At 38.5% G+C, this 13,433-nt stretch overlaps 1 protein-coding gene, 2 long non-coding RNA genes and 1 other non-coding gene across 5 annotated transcripts; 2 read left to right on the forward strand and 2 right to left on the reverse strand.

Moving 5' to 3' along the window:
• Positions 1-2,517: 2,517 nt before the first annotated feature.
• LOC116923948 (spliceosome-associated protein CWC27 homolog) lies at positions 2,518-4,969 on the reverse strand. 2 transcript variants are annotated; one of them, XM_032930507.2, is made up of 12 exons: positions 4,744-4,969; positions 4,503-4,668; positions 4,401-4,444; positions 4,301-4,337; positions 4,106-4,239; positions 4,016-4,045; positions 3,805-3,941; positions 3,578-3,733; positions 3,340-3,489; positions 3,087-3,283; positions 2,896-3,016; positions 2,518-2,808 (listed from the first exon to the last, which is right to left on the reverse strand). In XM_032930507.2, exons 1-12 carry the CDS (start codon positions 4,783-4,785, stop codon positions 2,634-2,636), a joined length of 1,389 nt encoding a protein of 462 aa, XP_032786398.2. In that variant the 5' UTR covers positions 4,786-4,969; the 3' UTR covers positions 2,518-2,633. The 2 variants fall into 2 exon arrangements, with proteins under 2 accessions (XP_032786398.2, XP_032786477.2); XM_032930586.2 differs by having other exon boundaries at positions 3,340-3,468; positions 4,744-4,968.
• A 2,565-nt stretch (positions 4,970-7,534) lies between these two features.
• Positions 7,535-7,607, forward strand: Trnak-uuu. The gene has a single exon. It is a non-coding gene; the product is annotated as a tRNA-Lys (tRNA).
• Positions 7,608-11,590: 3,983 nt separating this feature from the next.
• On the forward strand, positions 11,591-12,279 carry LOC123471571. The gene is made up of 2 exons (XR_006646354.1): positions 11,591-11,997; positions 12,056-12,279. It is a non-coding gene; the product is annotated as an uncharacterized LOC123471571 (long non-coding RNA).
• On the reverse strand, positions 11,970-12,908 carry LOC116924271. The gene is made up of 2 exons (XR_004394813.2): positions 12,252-12,908; positions 11,970-12,160 (listed from the first exon to the last, which is right to left on the reverse strand). It is a non-coding gene; the product is annotated as an uncharacterized LOC116924271 (long non-coding RNA).
• Positions 12,909-13,433: the final 525 nt, after the last annotated feature.

Here is a 13,433-nt window from a genome sequence, read left to right on the forward strand (position 1 = left end):
GTAGGATGATGACACTAATGTCGGCCAAAAAGTGTAAAAAAACTGCCCACGTTTTTTAGCATGGAGTTGCCAGTCTCCCGTTCTTCTCTGGGTACGCTTGTAAAAATAGTCATCCGTGAAAGTTTCTTTAGCAGGCAAATGGGTCTATATCCTTTTATTTCCTTTTGACGGAAGGGATAGTATGGTGCCTACCATACCCCTTCATGCTATACCTATTTCTCTTTCTTTGCAACCCGCGAAAAATATGGCAAGCCAAATGTACCGACCCAAAACGAATGATGATCCGCGCGCGACCGTAATGATACTTTTCGAATCGATGATATAGTTTTTGACTTGATGAAATCTCTTTCGCCAAAGAGGTGTCTGCAGCTCACAGATAGGAATCCTGCTAGCTCTACGTCAGAACACCACCGCTGGGCGGGGGAAACCTGCAACTCGTGGGCATTGTCGGACTTATATTTCCAAAAACTACTTGCTTGCTACAAAAAAATTTTACTAATTAGTAATGTGAATAATCAACATTTTTTTTCATTTGAATATTTTTTGCCTTTTTTTTGCCAGTGTATGCCGGTATTTGTTCTTCATACCTGTGTATTTCCCATTCTCACAGTCATGAAACCAAAATAATTATTATAACATAAAACATAAGTCCCGCATTCACAAATTTAGATGCAATGAATAGCTCTTGATGAGAGCTATCCATTTCTATAAAATGTGTGACGAATTTCGCATAAACAAAAAAATTTTAGAAAAAAAGTTTTTCGGAGTTTTTGCGCTCCGGATACGTAGATCGACCCTATTGGCAAAACAAAAAAATGTCGCTTGTTTTCAAAATTTTATGTTTCTGAAGATTTTGTCACAAGTTTTACAGAAATGATGAGTCGCTCATTTGCGGGGAAGGAGCGGATAGCTCTGAGCGCGTTCCCTAATCAGTGAGCGTGTTTCAACTCTGCCCCTAAGACCATAGGGTATTGACCCTCTGCCTTGTTCGAAACCTATTATTCGTCAATGTCACCCCACACTATCCTCTACAGATAAATGGGAAACAAATACCAGAGGGGAATGGTGCTACATTTAGTACAATCCTTGTATGAAAACACATAATAATTAATTAAATAATAAACTAAAATTAACACATGTTTAAATATCTTATCCCACCCAAAGTAGCGTTCTACTGCGATCTAAAAGAAGTTCTGCCACACGAAATACCGTCCACGTAGCTAAAACATTTCTCGCATAAGTAGATCAATTTTATTTATATTGACCGATCCCAGTCGGGGATTTTTTCACTATCTTATGTTGCTCTATGGAATTTAAGAATATTGGGGTATTAAACAGAGTGTAGCATGCTGGCTCCAGAATAAATTAAGTAAGAAGGCCAACAAAGAATGTCTGACCTGCAACATCCTATAATGAGGATAAGCCTCTTAAAGGCTTTTAACTCTAAAGTGTCAAATCATCAGACAATCAGCTTTGCAGATTCACCCACGTCGTCCACTTGCATCACGCCACTGTCACGTGATCTACGCGTCGCTGCGAGCTATGTTTCACATCCGCGACGCAGTCTTCGCATTAGCTATAAAAGGCGAGACTCCCAAGCGCCTCGTCAAGGGAGTTACATTACACACTTATCTGCACACTGGTGGCAAGCAATAATAAAGCCAAATTCATTCTATATGATGTGTATTTTACTATTTTTTCCATCATTCAATGACACATTACAATCCCTTCAAGCGGGTTATCTCTTACTAAAGTGAAAGTGATTAATATTGTAACTCCTTACTCTTTTCCTTCAAACTCACGCTTTGTTTTAGTATAAATGCTGTTGCATACTTATAACAGTACAGGCAGAGTGTCTCAGTGTTCTGAGAGACTCCCATATGCTGAAATACACGGATTAAAGGAACTTTACAAGAGTGAAACGAATAAGAATAACGAATAAAATAACGCCAATTTTTTCCGACGAATAAGGAATGGAAAATCAATTATTCTTTTATCCTTCGAAATTTTTACCAAAAAAATTTTATTCGACAGAACACTGTACTTTTCGTGGAAGACTTGAAAAAAACTCGACTTTGTCTGAATGCAAACACAATTCCCGCATTACATGGGACCTTTTCCCCCTAAGCCATTGTTAACATGTTTAATTTAGCAATCTTAGCTTATTATCTAATATTGCCGAATAGATAATTCTAATGAAATGTATTCTCAACGCTACAGTGTTAGTTGTGGCAATGAGGGTTTAAAAAGGGGAACCAAAAAGTCGTCCTGTGTACACGTGATTCACGGTCGAAACTGAAGTGGTAAAAGCCCGTCAACGTCGTTGTACCGTTCCTATTCCTTACCGGTTCAGTGCTGGACGTTCTAGTAGGATGGATTATCACAAGTTCTTGCTTTCACTGTTATGTGAAAGCAGCATTTGTGTTGCTTGGCTCTGATTCATCATAGGAGCAACATTACGTACAATCATGCCAATAAATTTTTTTAAATTTCAAAGTGAGGCATTACTGACCAAACTAAGATTGCTAGTGTCATTATTATTTACGCAATTTCCATCTCACATAGGAAGATGACATGTTCGTTCAAAAACCATTCAGCATAGGCGAAAACGTAACATTTTTGTATTCCAAATTTTAGACCATTTTAGTAGAAGATCCTTTCTGTTTCATGATCTTCTTTGACTCCTCTCTTCTTCGTTTGTTTAAGGGATTACGAGGATCAGATATCTCAAACCAATCGTCTCCTTTTGTGTTGGCATCTCTGGCTAACGTAGGATTGTTGTCTTCGAATTTTAAGGTATGATTCAACCTGAAGCAAAAATAAAGAAATAAATCAAAAGAATAATAATAATATCAATTACTACAGCTGTTCTAGCGACAAGTGAAATTTTCTCACCAGGTATGGTCATCCGATTGTTCGTCAGCGACGCTGTCACTTGATTCTTTCAATCGCGTTTCGCTAAGCTTTTGCTGAAATTTTTTTAGGTAAGCAAGTGTTTCCGCCTCTCGATCAGCTCCTATGTTAGACCATGTGAAATTGAAAATGGTGGAAATGTGAGGTTTAGCTAACGACTGCGAATCGGTTACCCTTCCCTCGACGCGTTGTTTTCACCACTGCGTATTTCTTCTGCTGCTCATGGAAATCCTTTAGTATTTCATTATCTTCTTTATCCATAACATGATCATCGTCAAGTTTTTGCTTCTTCATCAATTCTTGTTCTGTATCTTCATTAGGATTTTTCATTTCTCTTTTTAGATCTCTTATTTGCTCTTTGATTTTTTTCCTAAATTTAAGTCCTTTATAGTTGCAGTGTGCATACATTGATATTTAATTTCTTACAATTTGTTTTGCGCTTCTTGTTTTTTCTCGTCAACTACCTCGTCATCAGCATTTGAAGGGGAATCGTTGGGCTCATTTTCGGCTAAAACTATTTTCTCAACGTCCGGCTTAATTCTCTTCTGATCATTTCTAACAAAAAAACCGTTGGTTCTAAATGACTGAATTAGAAACATACCTAGTCTCCTTCATGCCAAAAATGGACACTAAAAAACAGTGATGCGTTAAACAATGTGCTTACTTCTTTTCGACTCCAGTCTCCGTATTAACTGCGGGAATGATACTAAGCCTGGGATCATCTGTTAGGTCATGAGAAGATTTCCCTTGAAATGTCTTCACTAGCTGAGCATCAGATTCATCTTCCTCTTCATCTCCAAAGGAAAGCAACTGAAGATTTCTACAGAATGAAGCAAAGATAGTTAAGAATGCTGTGATTTTGAACAATGCAAATCTTTTTAGTTTACGGACTTTGTTTTTTTAACTTTAGGTTTGGTTTCTTCTGGCTCCTTGACCTGCTTTTGGCTGATTCTTGGTTCTATGTCAGGAAATGGATTGTTAATAACCTCTGTTTTCAGTATTTTAGGAGGATGCCTAGGCCTTTCTTCCTGTAGGAGTTAAATCATAATAATCATCATAATACTAATGTATGTCCAATAAGTAAATATGAACTAATACTTACACTATCAATATCCAAATCATTGAATTTAATCTGAGAAAATACAATTTAATCAGTGAATTATTTTCAAGTCTTTCAACAATGAAAATTTACCATGTTAAACAAGGTGTTTCCAGCAACCCTGCCAAATATTGTGTGTTTGTTTTGTAACTCTTGGCAAGCACCCAAAGTAAAGAAAAACTGAGATTCATTGTCATTATTTCCAGTGTTTGCGGTCGCAACCAGTCCTGTTGATAATAATTGTTAGGAAAAGTTTGTAAAGACAACAGAAGTACTTAAGTTCCATGCCTCTTCTAACAAATCGCAGACGGGAGTGAACTTCATTCTAAAATTGAAAATTAAAAACTTAAAGGTTAACAATTTAAAAAAAAAAAAAAAGTTTGGTAACCTTGAATGGTTCCCCATATATGCTTTCACCACCATGACCAGTGCCTTTAATATAAATATGTGACTTTTCAGATCAAATTATGTATGTTTACTGCTAACTTACCTGTAGGATCTCCTCCTTGTGCAATGAAATTTGGAACTACTCTGTGAAAAATTGTTCCATTGAAGAATTCCTCAAGACATAGTTGCACAAAGTTTCTGCAGGCCTTTGGACATTCTTTGCTCCATAATTCAATTTCAATTTCGCCTAACGAAGTTGTAACAACAACCTTCAAGAGATATTACACATAATTTTGATATCACGTCTAATTCCTGATTTCATGTTTTTCAGGAACAATACTAACTTTTCCGTTTGTTGGTGGTTCTTGAACGTAGATATTACTCATTATTAGAGCGCAGAAAACCGGATAACACCGACAGATTGTTATTATCGATTTAGTATTCTGAATTTAATATTCTTAGTGGTGAATCGTTTAAAATCTTTAAACGAAGAGCATAAATTGTAAAAGGATAGTGCCTTATTGTGTTTTCAATGTTTGTTTACTTTCCAGTTTCTTGGATGGGGAGGTGCTTCTAAACGGCGGATTGGTGGAATCTAAACAGCGGAATTAGCGCGGAGTGTAGGGCTCGGCCCCGATCACATTCTAATCGGGGACACCTCTTAGCTTCCCCGAGTAAAATGAATCGGGGAAGTTCGGTGCGGGACGGTGCTATAATCGGTACTGCACCGATAGCACCGCTTCAGCCAAAGGGGGTTAGTCTTACCAGTGACCTTGAGTTCTGATAGGCCAACGGGAACACGTGACTAGGGTTACATTTTGTTCTTGTTGGCCGCAGGGCAGCTGCCAATTTAGATCACTATTCATTGATAATCGGGGAAGGCACCGATCACCAATATCACCACACTGAGCACCGAAATCGCTTCCCCGATTAAGATTATCCCCACACCGGATCGACTAAAAAGCTCCCCGATTGGCGCGGGGCCGAGCGCTAGCGGAGTGGCATTTTTTTGGTTGGCTGGCTCGTTCCGCAAACTAGCCTGTTCCTTTTCCTGTCTACGCATAGTCTTAATGGCGGAGTGGATTGGCGGAAAGGATGATTGAATGCTTAGGTATTAATTCTGTATGTAGATAATGTGTAATAGTAATAGATAAATAAAATAATGTCGTGCTGTAAAATATGTAATAGAGCAGTAAAACATCCTGCGTTGCGCGTTTTCCACAAATGCGAAAATCTCATTTGTGTCCAAGTTGGTCTGCTGCGGCTGCAGCGTCTTATGGAGAAACCATCTTCTTCACGTTAAAAATTAAGTTTTTATAACTATAATTTAGATTTCCCCCTTTTCTTCCTAGCAGTGGGTACCCTATTCATCTTTTCATTTCCCAATATTTTTTTCTAGCTCCAGTTCTATCTACTTTATTTTTATTTTATTTTTGTTTGTAAGTTGCTCGTCTCTTTTAGCCGAAGAATTTCGTTTGCTGCCAGAAATTCGTCTGCTACAAGGGGATGAACAACAAACCATTCACAAACAATAGCTAAATAAAAATAAACCAGATAGAACTAGGGCTAGAAAAAAAATTGGGAAATGAAAAAATGAATAGGGTACCCTCTGCTAGGAAGAAAAGGGGGAAAATCTTAATTATATTTATGAAAACTTATTTTTTAACATGAAGAAGTTGGTTTCTCCATAAGACGCTGCAGCCGCAGCAGACCAACTTGGACACAAATGAGATTTTCGCATTTGTGGAGAACGTGCAACGTAGGATGTTTTACTGCTCTATTACTCTCACTTTAGCTTCAAAGGAATGGAATGCTATGGTAGAAAATTATGAATACGACTGTTGTAAATACATTAAGAAGCACAACGCGAAACACTTCAGAAATGAACGAATTTGTATTGCCAGAGCACAAATACAATGCTTTGTTTCAGAAAACACAGAGCTCACCGACCGTAGCTCTGATTCTGACTCTCTAATGGCAACTAGGTTAGTACGGTCTGATTTATCGCTGTAAACCAACGGCGTTTTACCGATTTCGGAGTGGATTCGGGAATATCGCAATATTATTTCTGTTAAACAAGTTAAAGAGTTGGTTCTAATACCATGAAAAGTGAAAAATACTAACATCGCCGTAATTAAGTTTGCTGGTAATCGTTGCGGGACTTAAACCCGCAATTTTCGGATAACTGTTTATTTAGAAGTACGCTGCCTTATCCGTTACGCCACACGACCTATTGTAATGCTGAATGTTAACATGATTGTTGAAAACTGTGCCCGAATTTTTTTAGTCGCAAAAGACTGTCTGTCTTCAGGAGCTTCATTGACTGAAGCAGGTACTTGCCAACTTGAACAGACACCGTAAAACAGTCGAAAAAATTTGTTGGAAGAATGCTCATTGCGATTAAACTCATCTGATACGTTTGTAATAACATCAGCCCGGTTAGCTCAGCTGGTAGAGCGCGGGACTTTTAATCCTGAGGTCAAGGGTTCAAGTCCCTTATCGGGCGTGTGGTCTGCGAGGCGTTGTTCCATTACCGTTTTATTAGTAATGCATACGTTGATCAAATTTCAGCCTTAAATATAAGTGCAATTAACCGTAATATAGGAACATGCACGTAGGAGTTTAGGTTAGCTAAATGTTTTAGGTTGGTTTTCTTTCTCCCCATACTTTGTGTGTTGGTCATGGTGGAGAGTCGTCATGATAGTACGGTCTGATTTATCGCTGTTAACCAACAGCGTTTTACCGATTCCGGAGTGGATTCGGGAATATCGCAATATTATTTCCGTTAAACAAGTTAAAGAGTTGGTTCTAATACCAGGAAAGGTGGAAAATACTAACATTGCGTAATTGAGTTTGTTGGTAACTTACACCCGTAAGATTCGGATAACTGATTATTTAGAAGTCCGACGCCTTATCCGTTAGGACACACGGCCTATTGCAATGCTGAATGTATACAAGATTGTTGAAAACTGTGCCCGAATTTTTTTAGTCGCAAAAGACTGTCTGTCTTCAGGAGCTTCATTGACTGAAGCAGGTACTTGCCGACTTGAACAAATTCCGTAAAATAGTAAAAAAACTTTGTTGGAAGAGTGCTCATTGCCATAAAATTAATCTTATACATTTGTAATGTCATCAGCCCGGTTAGCTCAGTTGGTAGAGCGCGGGACTTTTAATCCTGAGGTCAAGGGTTCAAGTCCCTTATCGGGCGTGTGGTCAGCGAATCGTTGTTCCATCACTGTTTTATTTGTAATGCATAGGTTCACCAAATTTCAGCCTTAAATATAAGTGCAATTAACCGTAACATAGGAACATGCATGTAGGATTTTAGGTTAGCTAAATGTTTTAGGTTGGTCTTCCTTCTCCCCCATACTTTGTGTGTTGGTCATAGTGGAGTAGCGTCATGATAGTACGGTCTGATTTATCGCTGTAAACCAACAGCGTTTTACTGATTCCAGAGTGGATTCGGGAATATCGCAATATTGTAGTGTTCACGCGTCATTCGTAAGAGAACTCTCCCCATATAGCACGTTCTGCCGTCGGATGTCCGAATCAGGGCCGAACATCCGTTAGATATCCATGTACTCAATGGGTAGTTCCAGGGATGTCCGTCGGCTAGTCACCTTGGAAGTGCAATGGATGTGCGGAAATTATATTCTACGGACCTCCTTTCAACAGTCAAGAAGATTTTCAATTGCTTCATTTAAGGATCGGCCTCGAGCCAATCGGGGCGCTTTTTTGCAAATCGGGTTTCTCATTTCGGGCCATCGAGGCGTGGCTCAGGGTGGAAAATTCTTCTCCCCGAATTCAATTGGGGTTTGCAATCAATTGGATTGCAATCAATCGATTCATCAATGCAAAAAACATTATCGATTGACTGTTTCACCCGATCGATCCGATAACAACCCCGATAATAGCTCGTTCTACCCGCTGGCCCCAATTTTTACTGTGAAACCGAAAGAACAGCATTTTTTTTAAATTACGGGCAACGGGTTAACTTAAAATTTTTCCCCGCACCACCCCGGTTGAAAAAGTGGCACCTCAATTCAACCCTTAATGCACTTTATCGGTGCGGGGCGGTTAACTCGATAAGAACTAATTGGGGCCAATCACTAAGTTTCATTATTAATTATCAAAATTTCTTTGTTTCCAAAAGGGGAGAACTTAACCATGTTCCAATTTTTCCCTTAAACGTATTTTTATTTTAAGTCCAGCATTTAATACGAAAAATTAAAAAAATTAAGGAGTAATTATCTATTTGCCGGATGGTTTATAGAGCAGTAAAACATCCTGCGTTGCGCGTTTTTCACAAATGCGAAAATCTCATTTGTGTCCAAGTTGGTATGCTGCGGCTGCAGCGACTTATGGAGAAACCATCTTCTTCACGTTAAAAATTAAGTTTTCATAACTATAATTTAGATTTCCCCCTTTTCTTCCTAGCAGTGGGTACCCTATTCATCTTTTCATTTCCCAATATTTTTTTCTAGCTCCAGTTCTATCTACTTTATTTTTATTTTATTTTTGTTTGTAAGTTGCTCGTCTCTTTTAGCCGAAGAATTTCGTTTGCTGCCAGAAATTCATCTGCTACGAGGGGATGAACAACAAACCATTCACAAACAATAGCTAAATAAAAATAAACCAGATAGAACTAGGGCTAGAAAAAAAAATTGGGAAATGAAAAAATGAATAGGGTACCCACTGCTAGGAAGAAAAGGGGGGAAATCTTAATTATATTTATGAAAACTTATTTTTTTACATGAAGAAGTTGGTTTCTCCATAAGACGCTGCAGCCGCAGCAGACCAACTTGGACACAAATGAGATTTTCGCATTTGTGGAGAACGTGCAACGTAAGATGTTTTACTGCTCTATTAAAAAATTTATTACAAAAAATGAATAAAATATATGTTAGTCGTGATTTTGTTTGCACAGGCTTTCCGTTTAGCTTACGGGAACCAAGCCATAGACCAAGATCGGATGCTGAGTTGCCAAGGCTGAATTCCGACCTGCGGTATTTGTCCTCTCGGGCCCTATAGGAGGGAAATGAAAAATAATATATTTAATTAAGTTGTAGTTAGTTTTATTACAAAATCTTTTGGAATCGTGTGCTATACCTCTGTGCTGATATAATACAAAAAATTTTATCTCCAAAAAAGCTGTTATTTTTCCAGGAAACTTTTTGAAAGGTACTTGTTTACAATGTACCGTAGCAGACGTAAAGTGTTTGACTGTGACTAGTGACTGTAGTGTCAAACTGTTTTCGTTTTTTATGTCATGAGTAGTGTAGTTTGTGATGTCAGTAATGAGTTATTTGACACAATTAGTCTTTTTAAGTTATCTGATTATGCTAAAGGACTTATTCATAAGGAAAAAGAAATTTACTTAGGAAAACGTCTGCTTCTTGTTCTACAGTTGTAATACGGGGAGGGGGGTGTTGTGGAAAGGTAAACAAGTACCTTTCAAAAAATTTCCTTTAAAAATAACAGCTTTTTTGGAGATAAAATTTTTTGTATTATATCAGCACAGAGGTATAGTACACGATTCCAAAAGATTTTGTAATAAAACTAACTACAACTTAATTAAATATATTATTTTTCATTTCCCTTCTATAGGGCCCGAGAGGACAAATACCACAGGTCGGAATTCAGCCTTGGCAACTCAGCATCCGATCTTGGTCTATTGGAAATTAACTAACAGAAAATAAATATTATTCGGCATTTAATAATATTCAAGCAAGTATACTTATGATAGGATTTTAATTTCAAATAATAAAAAACTACTTTAAACTTAATAAATCATGCTGAAGTTTAAAATTCAAAAAGTATTTAGCATAAATTGTTTAATTGAAATTTATACACTTCAGGTTTAACCTAAGTTCGACATCATCTTGACTTCTTAAAAATCCGGTATGTGATTTGTTATCGAAAAAAACTCAAGTGTTTTACAACAATTCGATTGTATTGTTCGAAAACGATATTTATTATGTCTGTAGGTTGGTACAGTGGAATAATATTCGACTGTGGTGCGGGAGACCCTCGTTCTAATCCTGATATAGCCTAATATTTTTTCAAGATTAGAGGTCCAATACATGTTATATTTATAGCTAAATGAAAGCCCGTTCGGATATCCTTAGAATGTCCGACGGCGTTGTTGAGGGCGGTCAAAACCAAAAAAAAATTACATCCAAAGGACATCTAAATCGGATATCAGGCTGTCTGGAGGATATCAAAAAGATGTACTCAACATCCGACCTCGACATCTGTCGGACATCCGACGGACTGCATTGTGTTATGTGGGTCGCCATCCGTTATAGCTGTAAGGGATAGAAAAACGACCGACGGAAGTATCATTCGAGCGTCATCCGATTTCTGATACCTCGGATTTGCCGATTGACTCTTTCCCACGCCTGGAAGACTATAAATGGGACTGGAGTGTAGACCTTCGGGGCTAGTAGGTTAATAGAACAGTTGTGTTTACTTTGTGTAGTGCTTGAGTGTTGTAGAGATTCAGAAATACACCGAACCCATCGGCGATAACTCGTTACATGGTGGAGATGCAGGGTAGACCTTCCTGGTAAAATAATGTAAGATCATTGGGCTTGATTCTGAGTTGTTAGGACGCAAAAGACTGTCTGTCTTCAGGAGCTTCATTGACTGAAGCAGGTACTTGCCGACTTGAACAGACACCGTAAAATAGTCGAAAACTTTGTTGGAAGAGTGCTAATTGCGATTAAATTCATCTTATACGTTTGTAATATTGTCGCGGGTGAAAAGGGAGATTGGTTATCTCTTCGCAGAGATGATTCATCCGCTCCTTGGACAACGCTGCGATCGTGGTGAAGAAATTATCGGGAGAAGTCCGCTCTAAGAAAGATACGCAGATATGCAGTCCGGAAGGGGAGTAATTCGCGCGACGGTATAAAACGCTGCCCCGAATCTGCGTTAGATGAGTCTCCATCGGGTGAGCTCCCGGAGCTGGGCTCCGTAGGAGGAGTTCCCTGGTTTCCCAAGAGGTCTTCAGACGCTTCTCCAACTTTTGGTAATGGTTATCCCTTTTGTTTGAGTTAAACCATTGTTTAGAATTTAAGTCATCACTTGTTGTATTCGTTTATTCTTGTTCCAATACAACTCGTGTGACAATATCATCAGCCCGGTTAGCTTAGCTGGTAGCTAATTTGGTTTTTCCTTCTCCCCTATAGAGGTTTTTCCATTTGGTTCGTGTAAGTAGAGGGAAAAAGTCGTGCGGCTAGTCGACTAGTGCGCACCATGGCGGGGGATAGCCGAAACTTGCTGCAGACTTTGCTTGATCCAACATATAGACACCGTAGGGCCATGTACTGTAACCTGTCAGGCTGTCAGCAGCAAAAGTGAAACCTGTTTGATTTCTTAAGTGTTTAAAATGACAAAAGCTTTTTGTTTGATATGTTCAACTTATCGAAAAAAAAGAGATCGCCGAAGTTTTTTCAAAGTGCCAGAATGCAACATTTACAGTAATTCAATTGAGAAAGAACTCATTGAAAGAAGAAGAGCCGAGTGGTTGAAGTTGAAAAAAAGGAATTATAATATATCCAAACTATTTGTTTGCTCTGATCATTTTGTTTCAGGTTTATTTCATATTACATTTGTAATCGTTTACGTAGAATAACAGTTATGTTTTTTTAGGGAAACCTGCATATGTGTATAAAACTGAAGACATAGACTGGGTTCCTACTAAGAATCTCAAAACTCAACCAGACAATGTTCCGTCATCATTGAATTGAACCTAACCTGTGTATTAGTAATGAAGAAAGTTGAATTACTATAATTATCTTGATAACATTCTGAATGTAAACAACAATAACATTTTGGTTGTACGTACCCTGCAATACAATCACAAAAAGCAACAATCACTTTGCCATCATTTTGTAAAGCAGCCCAAGGTCTTGCTTTTGGCAAGTTTAAAGACTGAGAATGGGTAACATGAGTACGAATCAACACAACCAAATTAGAAAGAGTAAGTGCCAATAACTTGTCAGTGAAAGTGTTTGACAAGTATTGTTCAGAGTCTAAGTTTTTGTAAGCTTCACGTCGTCCCTCTTCATCTTTGTTTTTCTCAAAAACCAAATACTGAACTAGGTGATATTTTTCAATGGAAGGGATAATTGTTTTTAAAATTTATCCACACTTGAAAAGTGGAAGTGGTATTGCCAAAGGATCGTGACACTTTAGATGTTCTAATTGTTGGTAGTAATATTTCCGATCTTCTTCTACCACGGACAATGCAAAAGGGGACAAACGATATTTAAAAATTTCTGTGGACATGAAAATTTCATGGAAATAAACACTTAAGAAATCAAACAGGTTTCACTTTTGCTGCTGACAGCCTGACAGGTTACAGTACATGGCCCTACGGTGTCTATATGTTTGATCAAGCAAAGTCTGCAGCAAGTTTCGGCTATCCCCCGCCATGGTGCGCACTAGTCGACTAGCCGCACGACTTTTTCCCTCTACTTACACGAACCAAATGGAAAAACCTCTATAGTTTGTGTGTTTGTCATAGTGGAGAGGCGTCATGATAGTGTCGCGGTTATTGAGGCCCCATGGACTAGTTGTCACGTCCCGCGCTTCTGTATCAGCTATTGACCGCAACTCTACCCGAGATGTCCGACAGCCTTGTCAGCGGATATTTTACCCGGTAGCTGCTGTCCACAAAAGTGCATAAATACTTGTATGTGTCCCTTACGGCCCCCCAGTCTACTTATATCTGTTGTAGTGTTATGTACGTTTACGGTGAATAAACATGTCTTAGTCACTAACCGGGTGTTCAAGTAACAGCCCCGCGTTACACTAGTCCGTAGTGCTTACACGGCTGAAAAATTAAAAACCCTAGACGAGTTGCCAGATCTCCCTTTTTACCCGGTATCAAAATCTAAAAATCCCTAGATTTCTCCCTAGATCGATGTTGCCATATTTCCTCTTTTACCCCTTTTCCATGCATAAAAAAACTGCTCAAATATGGGATGACCTTGATCAGCCTACAAACGGAAGTATTCAAGCGACA

This window comes from Daphnia magna, linkage group LG1, assembly GCF_020631705.1.
Source record: "Daphnia magna isolate NIES linkage group LG1, ASM2063170v1.1, whole genome shotgun sequence".
NCBI lineage: Eukaryota > Metazoa > Arthropoda > Branchiopoda > Diplostraca > Daphniidae > Daphnia > Daphnia magna.